This window comes from Cryptomeria japonica, chromosome 9 (genome assembly GCF_030272615.1).
Source record: "Cryptomeria japonica chromosome 9, Sugi_1.0, whole genome shotgun sequence".
In the NCBI taxonomy this organism is placed as follows: domain Eukaryota; kingdom Viridiplantae; phylum Streptophyta; class Pinopsida; order Cupressales; family Cupressaceae; genus Cryptomeria; species Cryptomeria japonica.
The window spans coordinates 243,412,007-243,431,596 of NC_081413.1; the positions used below are offsets into that span (position 1 = coordinate 243,412,007).

At 31.2% G+C, this 19,590-nt stretch overlaps 1 protein-coding gene across 1 annotated transcript in view; it reads left to right on the forward strand.

Moving 5' to 3' along the window:
• Nucleotides 1-8,058, forward strand: part of LOC131037188 (protein NRT1/ PTR FAMILY 2.3) — a 32,550-nt gene extending 24,492 nt beyond the window's left edge. Inside the window, exon 4 of the mRNA XM_057969259.2 lies at nucleotides 7,173-8,058. Coding sequence (XP_057825242.2) covers nucleotides 7,173-7,971 — 799 coding nt within the window. The 3' untranslated portion in view covers nucleotides 7,972-8,058. The remainder of the gene's footprint in view (nucleotides 1-7,172) is intronic.
• The last annotated feature ends 11,532 nt before the right edge of the window (nucleotides 8,059-19,590 follow it).

The following is a 19,590-nucleotide window of genomic DNA, read 5'->3' on the forward strand; positions in this document are numbered from 1 at the left end:
TGTTTTCATTAAGAATTTCATTGTGTGGTTTATTTGATCACCTTGAATAATGACTTGTAAGAATAGTATAATAATGCAATTGCAATGGGCATATTAAATCAACTTTGTATAAATAGAATGTGTAAATGTAGAATGTGTTTGATGTTCCTACATAACCACATATTAGATAATTGATAGTTTCATTTTCCTTCTTCTCCTCATGTTTTGACATTTAATGAATGGTTATAATTAGTGATGCATTATTTTAATCATATAAGAGTAGTGAGTGGTTTCACTATAAAGTTAGCATGTAAGGAAAGATTGTATTTTATTATTCTCATTTGGAAACTAAGACATTAGTGGCATATTTATATAAGGAAATATCATGATAATCCAATTTGCATTCTATTATATCGGTGGTGAAATGAAAAAATAGTACAATAAAGATGATAGGCATACAGGGAGAAATATAGTTTTACTTGTGTGAACTTGTTAGTTTACGTGCATATGTGTGAAGTGATTGAATATAAAAAATTCTCTCCTTTTTCTCTCTATCTAGTTATGAAGATTTAAAGAAATGTTATTAAATGATGTAATTAAAAAAAAATTAAATAGAAATAATTGATTGATTGCAACAAATATTATGACGCATGTACTATAGAGTGTTTGTTTCATTATGCACTGAAAACCAAAGTGTGTTGTTTTTCCTATTAGTGCATCATGTCAAGTAAGTAAGTAAATGAAATATATTTTTGCATATAATCTCTAGGTAGTCCATGTAATTTAGATTATTGATAGATCATGAAGGGGAAAAAGTATTGATTAAGATAAATATTATCCAAGCATGTACAATGTGTGTGGAGATTAGGAAATTAATCTTTTGTGATTCCATTTTGTTTTGAAAAAAAAAATAGAATTGTTAGCTTCAGAAAATTTTTGTGTAATGTTTTAAGAACTATAAGAATGTTGAGTTTGGTTAGTGAAAATATAGAAATGATGTTACTTCCTTACCTTATTCGATTTGGGAATTCAAGTAATATGAATAAATGATGATGTTGGGAAGGTGACACTTGTGAATTAAGATTGCATGGTATTAAAGTAAAGTAGTTAGTCTAATAGCCTTAGTGCCTTTGGTTCATTCTTTAATGCACTCAGGATGTGTGTTCTTGGATGTAGTGTAGTGTTTACTCCCTATGATGTGGCTCAAAAATGATCACTTTGTTTCATATTTTTAATGCGAGAGTGTTTTGATTGTCTTTTAACTTGTGTTTTGTGGCTAAGGGGCTAGCATTTTCTTTTTAAATTTCATATGACGAAATGGCCACTAAAATCTCATTCCTTTTTATTTAAATTTGAGACTTGTCATGTTTTCGATTTTGTTAATTGTTGAAATTGCCGACATTTTTCTTATTTATTATCATATTTGGTGATCATCATTTGGATGACGTTCTTTTGAGATCTTTGGCGGTCATTTTGAATGTTTGTATTAGCTGCCCCAAGCTATGTATTAAGTGCTATATCTATCATGTTCACTTGAACCTCTGATAGTGTGTTAAGGGAGAACACTACAAAGAGTGATTCTAGGCATAATGAGGTAACTAATTAAATAATGAGATTAGTTAAGGAAATAAGTGTAATTTCTTTGATGAAATTGGTTTGAAATAGTCTGAAGTATAAGATGTAGTAGAAAGAAGTGTGAATTGGATCTAGTTAATTGTGTGATGAGCTTTAGATAAATATTAATGATCTATAGACTTATTGTCTCATTGAGTGTTTGAAAAGCCTACATGGGTCCTAAATTGAGTTAAGTAGAACTTAGATGGTTGGATGTAGGTAATCATATTTGTTCCTTCTTTCGTTTGAGGTTGTATATTTCTTTAGGAGTGATGCTTTGGTGTTGTTATTCACGTGATATTACACCATGAACATTTATTCATTTAATGTGTATGCATTATGTACCTTAGGGGTAGTATGAAATATTAGTTATGACTAAATTTTAAAGTTTAATTGGAGACTATCTTGTGCTTAACCTGGTAATGCGGGAAGTGTGTATAATTAGGATATTGTAGTGGACATGTAAATACCATCTTTATGGTGCTTATTGATATAAAATAAATGTTTTCAAGTTTGGATAAACTAAGTTATGATGTTTTGTTCAAAATAATAGGTATATTTTTTTGAATAAGGATTTCTATAGAAGATCTTTTCTTGTATAAATGTATGTTGGAATGGTAGTTCCTAGAAGCTAAATAGGGTGTTAGTATGTTTAACCTAGCTAATTAAAGTTGATGCATCTTGTTGTAACTCTTTTAACACATCAATTTCCGTAATTAAGGAACATAAAAAAGAAGATTGTTCAATGTTAATTAACTGATATAGTAAAGGCAGTAAACCTTTTTGTTAAGTTAGAGGACTTGGATGTTGATTTCTATACATTAGTATATTGATTTTGTGGATTGCATTCTCCTTAAGTTAAGTTATGATTTTGGGTTATGATTTGTGAGTGTGATGACTTGGTGTCGTTGTTGTTCCATCTTAGCTTTACGACTTCCAAGAGTAAGTCGGATCCTAGTGGGGGAGAATGTAGTACCCCTACCATGTTCAAACCGTTTTTGACCTCGTTGACCAAGGTTGACTTTTTAGTGGCTTATGTGGATGGTTGATTTATTGTGATTGTGATGTGTATTCTGGTATGATGCTTTAGAGTGTCTTTGGTGAATATGATTATGCATTATAGCTCATTGAGGAATAGATATTGATTAAGACTTATTTCTTATTGATGAGTAGTTGTAAACTCTACTTTTGCATTGTACTTTATAAATGATGAAATATTAAGTTTATTTATGTTGTACTAACGATGGACTAACACATTTGACTCATGTGTGAGTTGCTTTATGTATATGTTGTCATGTTGTGTTAAAGTGTATGGGGTGCGAGGAGAATATTTTTTGTCACTCATTTTGGTGAGACATGGAGCATCATAATTCTCCTTCACTGGTGTGTTTACCGTGTTTGTGTATATATATGTATTCATGGTTCAATGATGTAGGGAATTGTAAGTACAAGGTATTGTCTCCACCTAGCTCCACAGATATGAGCATGCCTAATTAACCTAATGGAAGTGGAGGAGGTAGTTCTAAAGCCCTAATATCATCCCTAGCCTTTCTCGTTGTGAGTGTCGTCAGACTTTTGTCTACCCTATCGATTTGCCAAGTAGGCCACTTTTCTAACATTGGTATGTGGGTCATGTTCTATTTTGATTTCAGTTGAGTGTTGTGTGTTATGCATTTTGTGTATTTAATTATTCTCTTATTGAATAGTTAATGAGTAATTAATGTCTGTCATGTTGAATAAAGGGAATTAAGAATAAATTACATTAGAATCATTTTTGTGGTTAATTAGTTAATCGATTATTTTAATTGTCTAGTTAGAGTGAATGTTGGATTTTTAATGAACATTAAATTATGTTTTAAGTAATTGTTGTTAAAAATAATAAAAGAGAAAGGAAATTGATTTTTATTTATTAGTTATTAAATCATTTATTGACTTTTGTGTTGAAAAGAAAAATAAAAATAAAAGAATAATAGAAATTTGTTTATTTGTGGCATGTGAATGTTTTGAATTAAATAAGATTTTTTACTTTTTTTAATTAAAAAGTTGAATTTTGTCCTAAATAAGATTTTTGGAGAAAATTGTTTTATATTGTAAAAATTTTTGGTAAAGAGGATTCTTCTCTAGCTGGAGAAAATTTCTTCTCTTTGTTGGTTGTGGGGGTTTGGTGGAAGCTCTAGTATCTAGAGCTCTTCTCAGATTTCTTGCTAGGAAAGCTATGGAAGGTTGGGTTTTTGAAAACCTCTATTGTTAATTTGTGTCTGTTTGTCAGTTAGTTATATGTTTTCTGGTTTTCTCTTTGTCTGGGAAGAAAGAAGAAATGGGGGAAACTAATTGTTATTGCTATTCCTTCCTGTTTGTTTGGATTGTTTTATGTAAAAAATTTTAAAATGGGGGTTTGTTGTTTTATTCAACTTGGTAGTGAGTTTGTTTTAAAAAAAATTGCCATGGAACCCCAGGAAGATATTTCTCTTTGATGAATTTTTTGTTTTAATACAGCTCTTGTTTTCTTCTCTGTATTTTACAAAAAAAAATACCCCTGTATTTCTTAGAGGAGAAAATTAAAGAGAATGATTTTTATTTTTTTTAAATATTATTTGTTATACCCCATTGTTGATTTTAGCGGGGAGAAAATTAAAATAAATAAATAAATAAAATATATATATTTTTAACTTGAGGAGGGGAGGCGTTGTGCATCCCCAAACCCCATGGTTGTGGGGAGAGGGCACCACAACCTGGTGCCTCTCAATCCAGTGTGGTGGGAAGAGACACCACATTGTGGTGCTCCCTCACCGTAATAGATTTATACTATTTGGTTGGCTATTGTTGAGCCAAAGCTCACCCACTTTATCTTGTATATTCTTTTCCAAGGTTTGTTGTTGGGATCTTGCCTACAACATCTAGGTGTGTCAGACCCTCACTGCTTTTATGTAGGCATCCTGAGACTTTCATTCATGTTTTTGGTAATGCAAAAGAGCCCAACCACTATAGATATGAATTCATGATTTTTTCTAGCCCTTTCAACCTAAGCCTTTTTCTTGGAATATGAATTTTTTGAGAAATTCTCCCTAGTTTCTCTTTTAGTTCACGCAAATATGTCATACTTTCAGGATTGGGATATTTTTCACACTATGGAAAGATAGAAATACTATTATTTTTTTCTCACAATTCTCTTGATATTCATATTTCTATGTTTAGTAAATCATGTATTTGTAATGATGTGTTTCTCCACATTGAAGTGCAAGCTAACAAGTTTGTGCTAGAGGTGGGGCCATTTACAGGAACTTTTGCATCATTACAAAAATGCTCCATTTATGGTTGCTACACTACCACCAAACCTTTCAATTTTTGGTACCTAGTCCCTAACTCATGATAGGCAGCATGGCTATAGCTCCTTCACATGTCGCTTGCACACTTTTCCTTCCTAGGCCCCCTACTGTCAGTCTGGTGGTGGAAGAGACTTTTAGCGTAGACACTTCGCCTCTCTACCACATGGTGGCTTTTCTTCTGGGTGGAACACAGGAGGAGAAAACCCCTTGACTAGTGGTGGTACAAGTTGGCTGGATACTAGCGTTGATTCTAGTTGGTTGAGCTCTTTTGAATGGCTTCCATGGATGTTATTGACCATTTCTCTAGCCAAAAAGGAGACTGAAAAAGAAGATGACACAATTGTTGAGGAGCGATGGTCCCTTCCAAATGACACTCTTGACCTCATTGATGTATGGGGTCAAAAAGATGATAATGACCCTCCACCTCCATTAGCCACTTAGTGGCTATCTCTTGATATTTCTGTTTTCGGGCACTACTCATGGTTTTGTCTTTTGCTAGTTTTTTGGGCTTTGCCCAAGTGACTCTTGAGAAGTGATCTTTTATCCTCCTACCTTTTTTGTGAATAGTGTACCTTTAAATTTATTAATGGAAATGTCTATTCATCAAAAAAAATATAAATAAGACTAAAAGATATACAATGATTAACCTTGAATATATAGACAAGGATGACCAAGTGTCATACATGAATGTAGTAGATGTCTCTTAAGGTGGGGCACATGTCTCAACCACAAGAAACTAGATAAAATTGTGAAATAGCCTAATTAAACTTGAGCTAGGCATGAATAGGTCAATCCTCGAAGGAAGATATCCTTACTAGATGTATAATGAGACTATTTACACCAAAAGATCTAACATTACATAAGAAATCACTTGTAGTCTAATATACTCATAAGGACAAACAAAATGTATATTGTGAGCTTTATTTCAAGGTTGACAAATTCTCCAAAGGTCTCTCATTGGAAAGAAAGAAAAAGAATTTTGAGATATGTGAGTGGAACAAAAAATAATATAAATTTGTACATTCAAGCTTGCATGAGTCCAAACTCATAAGATACAAGGGCAATCACTGAGTTGGAAGCATTGATGACAAGAAGAGTACATCTAGTTATATTTTTGTATTTTAGAACAAACAAGAAGAGTACATCTAGTTATATTTTTGTATTTTAGAACAAACACAACATCATGAGCATTTAAGAAACAACTCGTAGTTACTCTTTCATCAACTAAAACATAATATATAAGAGCAACAGGTCAAGCAATTTGGATGAGAAACGTATTAACAAATTTGATGCACAACCGAGAAGCATTACTGATTGTATATGACAACAACTAAACAACTGTACTATTCAAAAATCTAGTGTTTCAAAAACGAAGTAAGCCTCTCGATGCTAGATACTATTTTATCAAAAAAAATTAACCAACAAATGAAATATTCTGGAGGTCTGAAGATAGAAAGGTAGACATTTTTGGAAAAAGTAAATTCTAGACAATTGTTTTGGCATCTTAGATAGTGATAATTGTGATCTCGGAAGAATGTTGGAATATATAACCTAAACACCATTGTATAATTTTTGTCAAATTGTCTCTATTGTGATATTTTTACATTTAATAGATAAACTTCATTCACTCGACTCCATCTGCATTTTCCTTCAATATGTTGTAGGGTCCCTCTCCTTCACGATGACTCAGCTTCTCTATCGCATAGACTTAATCAGATTTTTGAAAGTCTTTGTTTTATATTATTAAATAGAGCGTTGATACCATGCTGAGATATTATGTGCTGCAGAAAACACAAGAAAATTAGAACATAAATAGTAAACAGTTATTGGGATTACATACTCCAACACACCCACCTACATTAAAATTATATTCAGATGCAAACTTTTTTATTTTGATTTTCAACTTCACTTGCAATTTACAGTTATTTGTAAATATGTAGAAACGCGACCTTTGCTCTATCAATACAGGTTCTCCCAGTTGTCACTGCAGAATTCAATCCTATTAACTTTACATCAAAATGATTAAGAAGGCTCTTATAGTATTCCATTTGTCTAGTCCATACCAATCTTACAATGATAATCTAACCGTTACAGACAAGTGACAAATAAACCCGCATTCCTATCCTGATCTAAAATATTCTATTATTTTATTCCAAGGCCTCAATTTCAATTACCATGTCATTTATTCCATATTCATGTTATACTGAAAAATTGGCTAATTGAAAACTGGAACCCTTTGAAAACTGTTTACAGTTTTCTGAACAAGGCCGCCATAAAAACATCACAAGACATTTCAGCAGATGGGCATTCAAATCCGAATCCATGGAGGTTATGCACAGTTCAACAAGTGGAAGAGCTAAAATCCATTATAAAAACATTGACAATTTGGAGTGGTGTAATCATCCCCACCATTCTGTCTTCCCAACAGAACACATTCTCAGTGTTGCAGGCATTGGCAATGGGCAGGCATCTGGGTTCCCATTTCAAAATACCCGCGCCTTCTTACATTGTCTTCAATTTCCTCACCTGTGCAATAACGTTAGGTATGTATGAAAATATGGTGGTCCCGTGGGCTGCTGCGAAGGGAATAAAAATAACACAGCTGAGGAGAATAGAAACAGGCATGGTTATCAACATAGTGGGGATGGCAGTGGCAGCCATAGTGGAAAGAAAGCGTCTGAATAGATCTGCAGAGGAATCGGCATTTTGGCTTCTTCCTCAGAATGTATTAATTGGGGTGGGAGAGGGGCTTCTGAGCGCAGGGAAGATTGATTTCTTTTACTCTGAATTTCCAGAAACAGTACGCAGCACGGCCACTGGTTTAGTCGCTGCGAGTAGGGCGGCTGGGTTTTATTTGAGCAGTTTGTTGGTGAGTATCATTCATCAAAATACCGATTGGCTCAATGATGGTCTGAACCATAGCCGTCTTGATTGCTTTTACGGCATTCTATGTGTAATGGGTGTGCTGAATTTTTGCTACTTCACAATATGCGCTCGTTGGTATAAATACAAAGCAAAAATAGACGGATCCCACAACACATCTATGCCATGAAATGCACAGGAGGGCTTCTCAAAATAAGTTCAATATATATATGTACTCTAGACTTTGCTGAATTTATATGAATTAACTTTTTAAGTATTTAATTATGTTTATATTCCATCTTTTCAAAATTTGGAAGTAAAGTAGATGATATTGTTATATTTACAATAATAGTTTATTAGTTGAGATGAATGTTTTCATCTCAGTAAATAAATTTGCTTTCAAAATTATATCAAAAATTTTATTCTATGTTTTATCTTTATTTTTTTATTAAAATCAGTTTTTTTTTCATTTTGTGTTTTTTTTATTGATCATGGTTTTGATTTTATCATTTAAAAAAATTCAAATGGTCAATCAAATGTGAGGAAGAGAAGGGATCAATTGTGCAGTTTCAACATGAGATAGAAGTATGTGATATTGTTTTACAGATTTCATACTGTATTGATATTGTAGGTTTGTTGAATATGAATTAATGAGTCTATTTTATTTGCAGAATCATCAACATATTAATATTCAACTTTTGAAAGCTACTTCAATTAATTCTTCATTGGATTTCATTGAAACTTTATCCTTCGCTTCCCCACATGTTATAATTGTTTGATGTCGGGTTTGTTTGAATTCTTTTGATGTCGGATTTGTTTGAATTCTTTTGATGTCGGGTTTGTTTGAATTATCAGTGCAATCCCCTATACTTGCTTGCGTTGAGATCGGATTAGTTTCACTTTTTCATCTTCCCTGGAAGTCAAAGTTGTTTAAATAGAACCATACAATCAAATATGCAAGTAATGCTGCACATTTTCCTGAGACATTGTTCCAAGCCTGATGATCCCGCCAATCATCTATAAATGGAGAATATCTTGCATTTGCCATTTGACTCCACAATTAAATCTTATCTTCCACGAGAGCTTATTTGATTGTGTTCTGAACTTGAAGTGGTAGGAAATTGTATTTTAGTAATGACGGTACCTCTTTCAGTACGTTATCTCTCGGATCTGAAGGAGGTCAATTTTTTTGTGGGAACTTGCATCCAACTGGCAACACCCTATGATGTGACATTTTGCGGAATCACCATCCTTCCGTCAGCCGATTTGGAAAATATTGCAATGCATGGTGAATCCAAATTGATCAAAAAGATTGAATGAAAATAATGAGTAGTTTTAAATAAGTTTAATCTACTTAAGAATGATAAAAAGAAAAAGTAAGAAATTAAAAATTGAAAAATAGATATCCTATTTTCAATACGTCATTTTAACTAATAATTTTTTGCAATGATATGAAAGCAGATTTTTAAGGGTTGATCTAGATTGAAGTGAGTGTTGAGATGTTAATATTTCATTTATTGCACTACAAACATATGTGGTTGAATGGTATGTTTTCATTATCTTTATGAATAGCTTCTTTTCAATTTTAATAAACCCATTTGAATTGCATAAATGAGGAGATCAATGCATTGTAGACGGAATGCAAGATTCCAGTGAGAGTTGTAAATCTATTTTACAACTAATTATTGATTCATCATTTAACAATTAAAAATAATGAATTTATTTCAATTTTAAAATCTGAAATGATTTGCATGCAAAAAGAAAAGGTAGAATAAAAATGTTTCAAAATGTTTCTTATATGTCTAAATTAAGTAAAGGTTATGAGTAAGATAATTTTAATTATAAGAAACTTTGAACTATTTTTAAATGTATTTATTTCATTAGAACAAAGAAAATGACAATAAGTGTTATGAATGCATTATCCTACAATAGTTACATATTTATAGACTTACCTTAACACTAAATTCTAATTAACTATAACCTTAACCCCTAAACCTAATCTCTCTAAATAAATGCAAACTCTAACCCGATCTTAAAGTTAACTCTAATCATATAGTTTTTAAATTTTTTAAATTATATCATAAAAGTTTAAACCCTTAATTAATTTTTTGGTTTGATTACCATTAGGGTTTGATAAACATTCAAAAATCATACTCTAATCATTTAAAGTTATATAAGTTTTAGTTTTAAATTTATTCTAAAACTAATTGTTGATTCATTTAACAACAATTAAAAATAAATTTATTTTAATTTTTAAATTTGAATTGATTTTCATGCAAAAACAAAAAGGGTAGAATAGAAATTTTGTTAATATATTTAGATTAATTTCTTTTCTTTTTTCAATTTCACAACTAAAAGCATACTCTAATAATTTAATATCAATTAACTTTTACTAATGCCTATAGAGTATAAGTTTAACTTTTATTTTAAAATATATAAATAACAAAACAAAATATTCATAAGAAAAGTACATAATAATAAAGATTCTTTAAATATTTTATAAAAAATGATTATAAGTGTTATGAATGCATTATCCTACAATAGTTACCTACTAGCCTTACCTTCAAACTAAACTCTAATTAACTATAACCTTAACCCCTAAACCTAATCTCTCTAATTGAATGCTAACTCTAACCTAACCTTAAAGTTAACTCTAACATATAATTCTTAAATTTTTAAAATTATATCATAAAGGTTAAACCCTTAATTAATATTTTGGTTTGATTACCATTAGGCTTTGATAAACATTAAAAGCATACTCTAGTCATTGAAAGTTATCTAAGTTTTAGTTTTAAATTTATTTTAAAACTAATTATTGATTCTTTTAACAACATTAAAAAAATACAAACCCTAACTATAATGAAAACCTTGACAATATCTCTAATCTAGACCTGATTGAACTCTAAACCATAACTTGACCCTAAACTTAAATATAACCCTAACTTCACCCTTACTACAATCCTAACCCTAACCCTAACCCTTTAGATAATCCTAAACATAACCCTAATCCTAAGCCTAAGCATAATCTTAACCCTATCCCTAACCTTAGCCCTAACAATGATATAAATCCAAACCCTAACCATTAGCCTAACCCTAACAATGATGTAAACCCTAACTACAATCCTAACCCTAACCCTCTAATATAAACCTTAAACCCTTAACCCCAATCCTAATGTTGTGATATAAACCCTAACCCTAAACACAAAACTAACCATAATCCTAAACCTATTCATAATCCCATGATATAAATCCTAACCCTAGAAATAATCATAACAATAACACTAAATAGTAATCCTAACAACAATTGTAAACCTAACCCTAACCTTAACCATAAATCCAAAACCTAACCATTAACCTAACCCTAATGATGATGTAAACTCATACTGCAATCCCAATCCTAACCATTAACCTAACCCTAAAAGTGATACAAACCATAAATATAAATCCAAACTATAACCATAACAATAAATATAAACCCTAAACCTGGACACAATCCTAAATGTAACCCTAAATCCTAAGCCTAACCATAATCTTAACCCTATCCCTAGCCTTAACCCTAACCATGATATAAATCCAAATCCTAACCATTAGCCTAACCCTAACAATGATGTAAACCCTAACTACAATCCTAACCCTAACCCTCTAATATAAACCTTAAACCCTTAACCCCAATCCTAATGTTATGTTATATAAACCCTAACCCTAAACAGACAACTAACCATAATCGTAAATCCTAATCCTAAACCTATTCATAATCCCATGATATAAAGCCTAACCCTAGAAATATCATAACAATAAAACTAAATACTAATCCTAACAACAATTGTAAACCTAACCCTAAGCTTAACCATAAATCCAAAACCTTACCATTAACCTAACCCTAATGATGATGTAAACTCGTACTGCAATCCTAATCCTAACCATTAACCTAACCCTAAAAGTGATGCAAACCATAAATATAAATCCAAACCATAACCATAACAATAAATATAAACTCTAAACATAGACACAATACTAAATGTAACCCTAAATCCTAAGCCTAACCATAATCTTAACCCTTTCCCTAACCTTAATCCTAACCATGATATAAATCTAAACCCTAACCATTAGCCTAACCTTAACAATGATGTAAACCATAACTATAATCCTAACCCTAACCCTTAACCCTAACTCTAACCCTCTAATATAAACCCTAACCCTAACATTGTGATATAAACCATACCCCTAAACATAAAATAAACCATAATCATAAATCCTAATCCCAACCCTAATCCTAAGCCCATGATATGAACCCTAACCCTAGAATTAATCATAATAATAACATTAAATCCTGACCCTAACAATAATTGTAACCCTAACCCTAACTCTAACTCTAACCTTAAACCATAAATCCAAAACCTAACCATTAACCTGACCCTAAAAATGATGTAAACCCTTATTACAATCCTAGCCCTAACCATTAACCTAACCCTAAAAGGAATGCAAACCATAACCATTAGCCAAACCCTAACCCTAACCATGTTGTAAATCCAAACTGTACCCATTAACATAACCCTAACAATGATATAAATCATAAACACAATCCTAATCCTAACCCTAACCCTATGATATAAACCCTAATCATTAACCTAACCCTAACAATGATGTAAACCCTAACTACAGTCCTAACCCTAACCCTTAAAACCATGACTCTAAGCCTCTAATATAAACCTTAAACCCTTAACCCCAATCCTAATGTTGTGATATAAACCCTAACCCTAAACAGAATTAACCATAATCGTAAATCCTAATCCTAACCCTAGTCAGAATCCCATGATATAAAGCCTAACCCTAGAAATAATCATAACAATAACACTAAATACTAATCCTAACAACAATTGTAAACCTAACCCTAATCTTAACCCTAAATCCAAAACCTAACCATTAACCTAACCCTAATGATGATGTGAACCCATACTGCAATCCTAATCCTAACCATTAACTTAACCCTACAAGTGATGCAAACCATAAATATAAATCCAAACCATAACCATAACAATAAATATAAACCATAACCCTAGATAGAATCCTAAATGTAACCCTAAATCCTAAGCCTAACCATAATCTTAATCCTTTTCATAACCTTAATCCTAACTGTGATATAAATCTAAACCCTAACCATTAGCCTAACCTTAACAATGATGTAAACCCTAACTATAATCCTAACCCTAACCCTTAACCCTAACTCTAACCCTCTAATATAAACCCTAACCCTAGCATTGTGATATAAATCATACCCCTAAACATAAAATTAGCCATAATTGTAAATCCTAATCCCAACCTTGATCCTAAGCCCATGATATAAACCCTAACCCTAGAAAAAATCATAACAATAACATTAAATCCTGACCCTAACAATAATCGTAACTGTAACCCTAACTCTAACCTTAAACCTAAATCCAAAACCTAAACCTAACAATGATGTAAACCCTTACTACAATCCTAACCCTAAAAGTGATGCAAACCATAACCATTAGTCAAACCCTAACCCTTACCCTAACCATGTTGTAAATCCAAACTGCACCCATTAACTTAACCCTAACAATGATATAAACCATAAACATAATCCTAATCCTAACCCTATGATATAAACCCTAACCTCAGACATTATGCTAAACATAACCCTAAATCCTAAGCATAACCACAATTTTAACCCTAACTCTAGCCATTATCGTAAACCTAAGAATGATGTAATATCTATCTATAGTCCTAACCCTAACCCTTAACCCTATGATATACACCCTAACCATAGACACAACCCTAACCATAATTCTAAATATTAATCCTTAGAACCATAATCATAAACTTAACCATAACCCTAACCGTAATGTTAATCCTAACCCTAACGTTGTGATATAAACCCTAACCCTAAATGTAAAACTAACCCTAATCATAAATCCTAATCCTAACCCTAATCCTAATCCCATGATATAAACCCTAAACCTAGAAATAATCATAACAATAATACTAAATCCTAAGCCTAACCATTAACCTAACTCTAACAATGATATAAAGCCTTACTGCAACCATAACCCTAACCGTTAACCTAACCCTAAAAGTGATACAAACCATAACTATAACCCTAACCCTAACCCTTAACCTTGAGTATAACCCAATGATATACATCCTAACCCTACACATAATCCTAACCATAACCATAAATCTTAAGCCTAAACATAGTCTTAACCCTAACCCTAACCCTGACTCTAACCATTAACCTAACTCTAACAATGATGTAAAATCTATCTATAATCCTAACCCTAACCCTAATCCTATGATATAAATCCTAACCCTAGACATAACCCTAACCATAATTATAAATGTTAAGCCTAACCACAATCTTAAGCCTAACCACAATCTTAAACTTAATCATAACCCTAACCATTGTGCTAACCCTCACCCTAATACAGTTATGTATAAACTGCAACCCTAAACATAAAACTAACCATAAATGTAAATCCTAATCCTAACCACAATCTTAACCCTAATCTTAATCATGATGTAAATCCAAACCCTAACCAATAAACTCACCCTAACAATGATGTAAACCCTACCTATAATCCTAACCCTAACCCATAACCATAACCACCCTAGCCCTATAATATAAAGGCCCTAACCCTACATATAATCTTAACCATAACCCTAAATCCTAAGCCTAACCACAATTTTAACATTAATTGTAACACTAAACATGATGTAAATCCAAACCCTAACCATTAACCTAACCATAAAAATGATGTAAACCCTAACTATAATCCTAAACCTAATCCTTAACCCTAACCCTAACCACAATCATAACCCTAACCTTATGATATAAACTCTAATCATACAGATAATACTAACCATATACCTAAAAATTAAGCCTAACTAGAACCTTAACCCTTACAATGATGTAAATCTAAACCCTAACCATTAACGTAACCATAACAATGATGTAAACCCTAACTATAAATATAATCCTAACTTTAGCCTTAACCCTAGACATAATCCTCACCACAATGATAAATCCAAAGCCTAACCACAATCTTAACTCTATCCCTAATCCTAATCATGAAGTAAATCCAAACCCTAATCATTAACCTAACCCTAACAATGATGTAAACCCTTACTATAATCCTAACCCTAATCATAGCCCTATGATATAAACCATAATCCTACACATAATCTAGCCATAACCCTAAATCCTAGCCTAATCACAAGAATGATGTAAACCCTAACTACAACCATAACCCTAACCCTAATAGCAAGACAAAATGAACCCTATTCCTTATTGAATTAAGCCTACTATTTTAAACCAAATCAAATCCTAACCCTAATAGTAAACCATAATGAACCTTAATCCTTATTGAATTAGGCCTACTATTTTGATTCCAATCCTAACTATAACTATAAATCTAGAATTGAACCAAATGGAATCCTAAATCTAACATTGTACCAATCCAAAATATACAACTATACAACAATATATAATTTGAAATTAATTTATGTCGTGTCTTTCAATTCATGTTGGGACTGCTACTAACTTATATATATTTAATAATATATATAGAATAAGCTGAGAGATATTCTTCTAGAGGCGCCTATTGCCATTTAATGTTGATAAATTAATAAAAAATAGGCGCCTCTAGAAGGATATCTCTAGGCTTATTCTATATATATTATTAAATATATATAAGCTACTTTTAAAATTTGGAAGTAAAGTAGAGGATATTGTTATATTTACAATAATAGTTTATTAGTTGAGACTAATGTTTTCATTTCACTAAATAAATTTGCTTTCAAAATTATATCAAAAATTTTATTCTATGTTTTATCTTTATTTTTTATTAAAATCATTTTTTCCTTCATTTTGTATTTTTTTTATTGATCATGGGTTTTGATTTTATCATTTAAAAAAAAATCAAATGGCTAATCAAATGTAAGGAAAATATTGGGATAGTTTTCTAATGGCTTCTAAATTATGATATTGATATTCATTTAATATTCATTCTTATCATTATCCTTATCTAGAGTTTCATTCTTATCTTTATTGTTCTATAGTTTACTTTATAGCTTATCATAATTGATTTATTAATATCATTTTTTTAATTGGCCCTATATTTTTTAGTTGAGTTAAATATGAAAAAAAAAATTAAATAGTTTTAAAAATACCCAATCAAATATGGAAAAAAAAAATAGTTTTCAAATATCTCATGATAGGATTGAAGCTAAGCTACTTTTCTTGGTGGTTTTATTATATTGTTTTTTAAAAATATTATTAATTTATATATTTAAAAAATTTATAAAACATTGATTATAAATTTTTTCAAAAAATAAATAATTTGTAAAATTATTTATGATATCAAAAATAATAAAAAAAATTGCATAAACAAAATTAATTTTGTAAAATTTTGAATATTTTTTTTAAGCTCTTTTAATATTGAATTTATCTTTCAATTTATGTTATTATTGTTTGTAATATCAATATTTTATATTCTTCTAATTTTTAATATTTAAATTTAGATTAAGAAATATAATTTATTTACATAATATAATATTATAAAATAGAATAATATGATATAAACATGTTCCATTTAAAAATAAATAAAAATTGATATAATATTATATAGTTAAATGCTACATATTTAATTTATATATAAAATTATTATTCAATTATGTTTATTTCATTTTTAAAATATATAATATAATTTATACTTACTATTATATGCAATATTTTAATATTATAAATTATTATATGTTATATTATATACATGTTCCTATATATTTATGTCTTCCTCTCCCTCTCTCTTTGTATCACAAAAATAACATGTGTGTATTGGAAATGGAACCTTAATACTCTTTATCACTCTACATCACCATGTAGATCTATCTTTCCTTCTCCCTCTTCCTCTACATCTTGATATCTCTTTTGTTTTATATCTCCTTCTCTATCTTCCTACCTCTCTATATATTTTTGTATCTATTTTTGGATCTTTGTAAGTGGGTCCAAGGTTGATTTGAAGATATCATTTCTTCATTAAGACCTTTGTTGAACAAATAAAATCACTTGCTAAATGGCCTACCAATTGGCCTCATTTAATATACAAGATTATGTAACTAATAGACCCAAAAAATCCCTAATTAACCTTCCACACCTCTTTGGCATACATATTGCACACCAAGGTGCAATTGCTAGTTTTAGACTAATGTTAGATTACTCCATCAATTGTTGTTTTTCACTTTCACTATTGAAACATCTTTATGTTTGTTTCAACATCAAAATAAAAATGGTGGCAAACAAAAAGACAATTGGAATGAGGTACTAGACAAGCCAGAAACCATATAACCTCAATCACTAATCTGCTTATGAAATCTAATAAACAAGCAATCCTTTTATTTTTTTCACAAAAAATAATAACTCATTAGCTTTTAGCAAATAGGCAGGGACTCCAGTTATATAATATAATTTAATGAATTGAATGAAATGGTAAGATATAATATCACAATTTTATTCAAATATATGACATAAGATAGGTTTAGAAAATAAGTTTATCATAAGTAATTTAGATAAGTTTATCATAAGTTTTTCCTCTGAGTAGAGGCTAGACAGTTCTAAAAAGAAGCCTTTTCAACGTATCGAGTTCTATGTAACTACCTTCTATTTTTGCTAATCCCACAAATTTCTATTTTTCACTAATTAGAATAAGATTATGTAGCTACCTTCTTTCCACATATGATTTGTACCTTATCGAATTTAGAACTGATTCTTTAGATAGTAATTTATATTTGGTTACAAAAATTTATATTTGTTTACATTCACAAGAACACTATCATGATGTAGTTTTGTTATTGTTGTTGTGAGGGAAATTTGTTGTTAGAATACTATGATTCTTAATTTTAAAGTTGGGTGATGTTATCAAATTAGGCATGTAGTAGGAAGTGGTAAAGTGATTAATTTTATTAGTTGGTAAGAAAGATTTTGGATTAAGGAATGGTTATTTATGTGCATGGAATAATATGAATGTTAATGATTATACATTAGGATTTATAAATTATTTTAATCTAGGTTGTAATATTTATATAAAGGGTCTTTGGGATATGCATCTTGCAATAATAAATGAAATGTTCTCATTAGTTTTTATAGTACTTTTCTTGTTTAATACTGAGATACATATATCCATTATGATTATTATTTAATTTCCATACTCTTAAGCATTCATAAATTTTAGTTGTCGTATGACTATTGTAGGAAAATATTTTAGATGGGCTCCACATTTGATATATTAAGGAGTTGATATTATTCATTATGCATAGGCTTAAGTTGCTGATATTTATTAATGGTTAGATTTAACTTTGATTTATTGATAATTCATTTATTGATATTCTAGAATGATTACATGTATTTATTTTTAATATATTCCTTGTCACTGGTTAGAGTTTTGATTGAGGGGAAAATAGGTTTTGAGGGGACCAAAATCCCCATACTACAGGTTTTGAAGGGACCTGAAACCCTCAGAATCAACATGGATCCAAACTATAGAACAATCAACTACCAAAGGATACAACAATGAAGAATAGCATCCCCAGCTCAACCTAGCAACAGATAAACACCAAAGAAACTAATTGAAACTACAGAAGGCCAAAGCCAAATATAAGAACAAGGGTTTTTATAAGGCTCCCTTAACCTTCATCATATACCAAGGGTTTTGCTAGGCACCCATAACCTTCACAAACACCAGATAATAGCTGATAGCCATACAATCACAATTTGGAAACAGAGGGTTTTGAAAGGCTTCCCTAGCCTTCAACTTGGGTTTTAAATTGGCTCCCAAACCAGTAACAAAGGGTTTTTCCAAGATCCCTCAATGAAAAAGATGGGTTTAAACAAGGCTCCCAAAACCTTAACCAAAAGAAAGAGAAAGAAAAAGATCACCAAATCTTTCAAGAACTCTACCTCAATAGGAGAAGAGGGATGAAGATCAACACACAAACCAGTCTCCTTTGCCTTACAACCAAAAAACAACTGACCATCAAAAAACCCCTAACAACTCCTGACATCACTCACAGCATCAACCTTCACCTCAAATGAAGAAAGATCATCTTTGAAACAAGTCATCTCCACCTCTATAAAAGAAAGGGCCACCTCAATAGACCCGGCCAAAGAAGACCACAGATTCTAAAAAAATACAAGAAAGCCAGAGCCTTGGGTTTTGATAAGGCTCCCAAAACCTTACCAAAGAGGAGAACAACCATCCTGTCAAACACCAAGAGAGAAACCTCCACCAGAGACCCCATGTCCATAGGGGAGAAATGATGTATAAGATAGTAAGGAAAGTAACTAAAAGAAGCAGGGCCATAAAGAACCCCGAAGGGCCACAAGCACCCAAACCCTCAAAGTGGCTCTCACCCATAGAAAAATAGTCGTCCACCTCAATAGGAAAAGCATGGAGGGAAGAGGAGGGAAACCCCCATCCTACCTCTAACCAACAAAACCAAAGGGAAAAACAAAAGAGCCATAGAAAAAGAAAACCCTGCCGAAAAAGAATACAACTAGAGACGAACATGTTAGGATTCCCAAAGATACTGAGATGGGGGGGGTGAATCAGTATCTGACTGGTATAATAATTTTCTTAACTTATAGCATGAAAAGCATATCAAAACTATGTACCGGTAAACCAAAAATAATGTAGTAAGTAAGAGCAATAACCACAACATAAGAGACACACCATAACACAGTGTTTTTAACAAGGAAACCCAGTGTGGGAAAAACCTTGGTGGGATTTGTGACCCA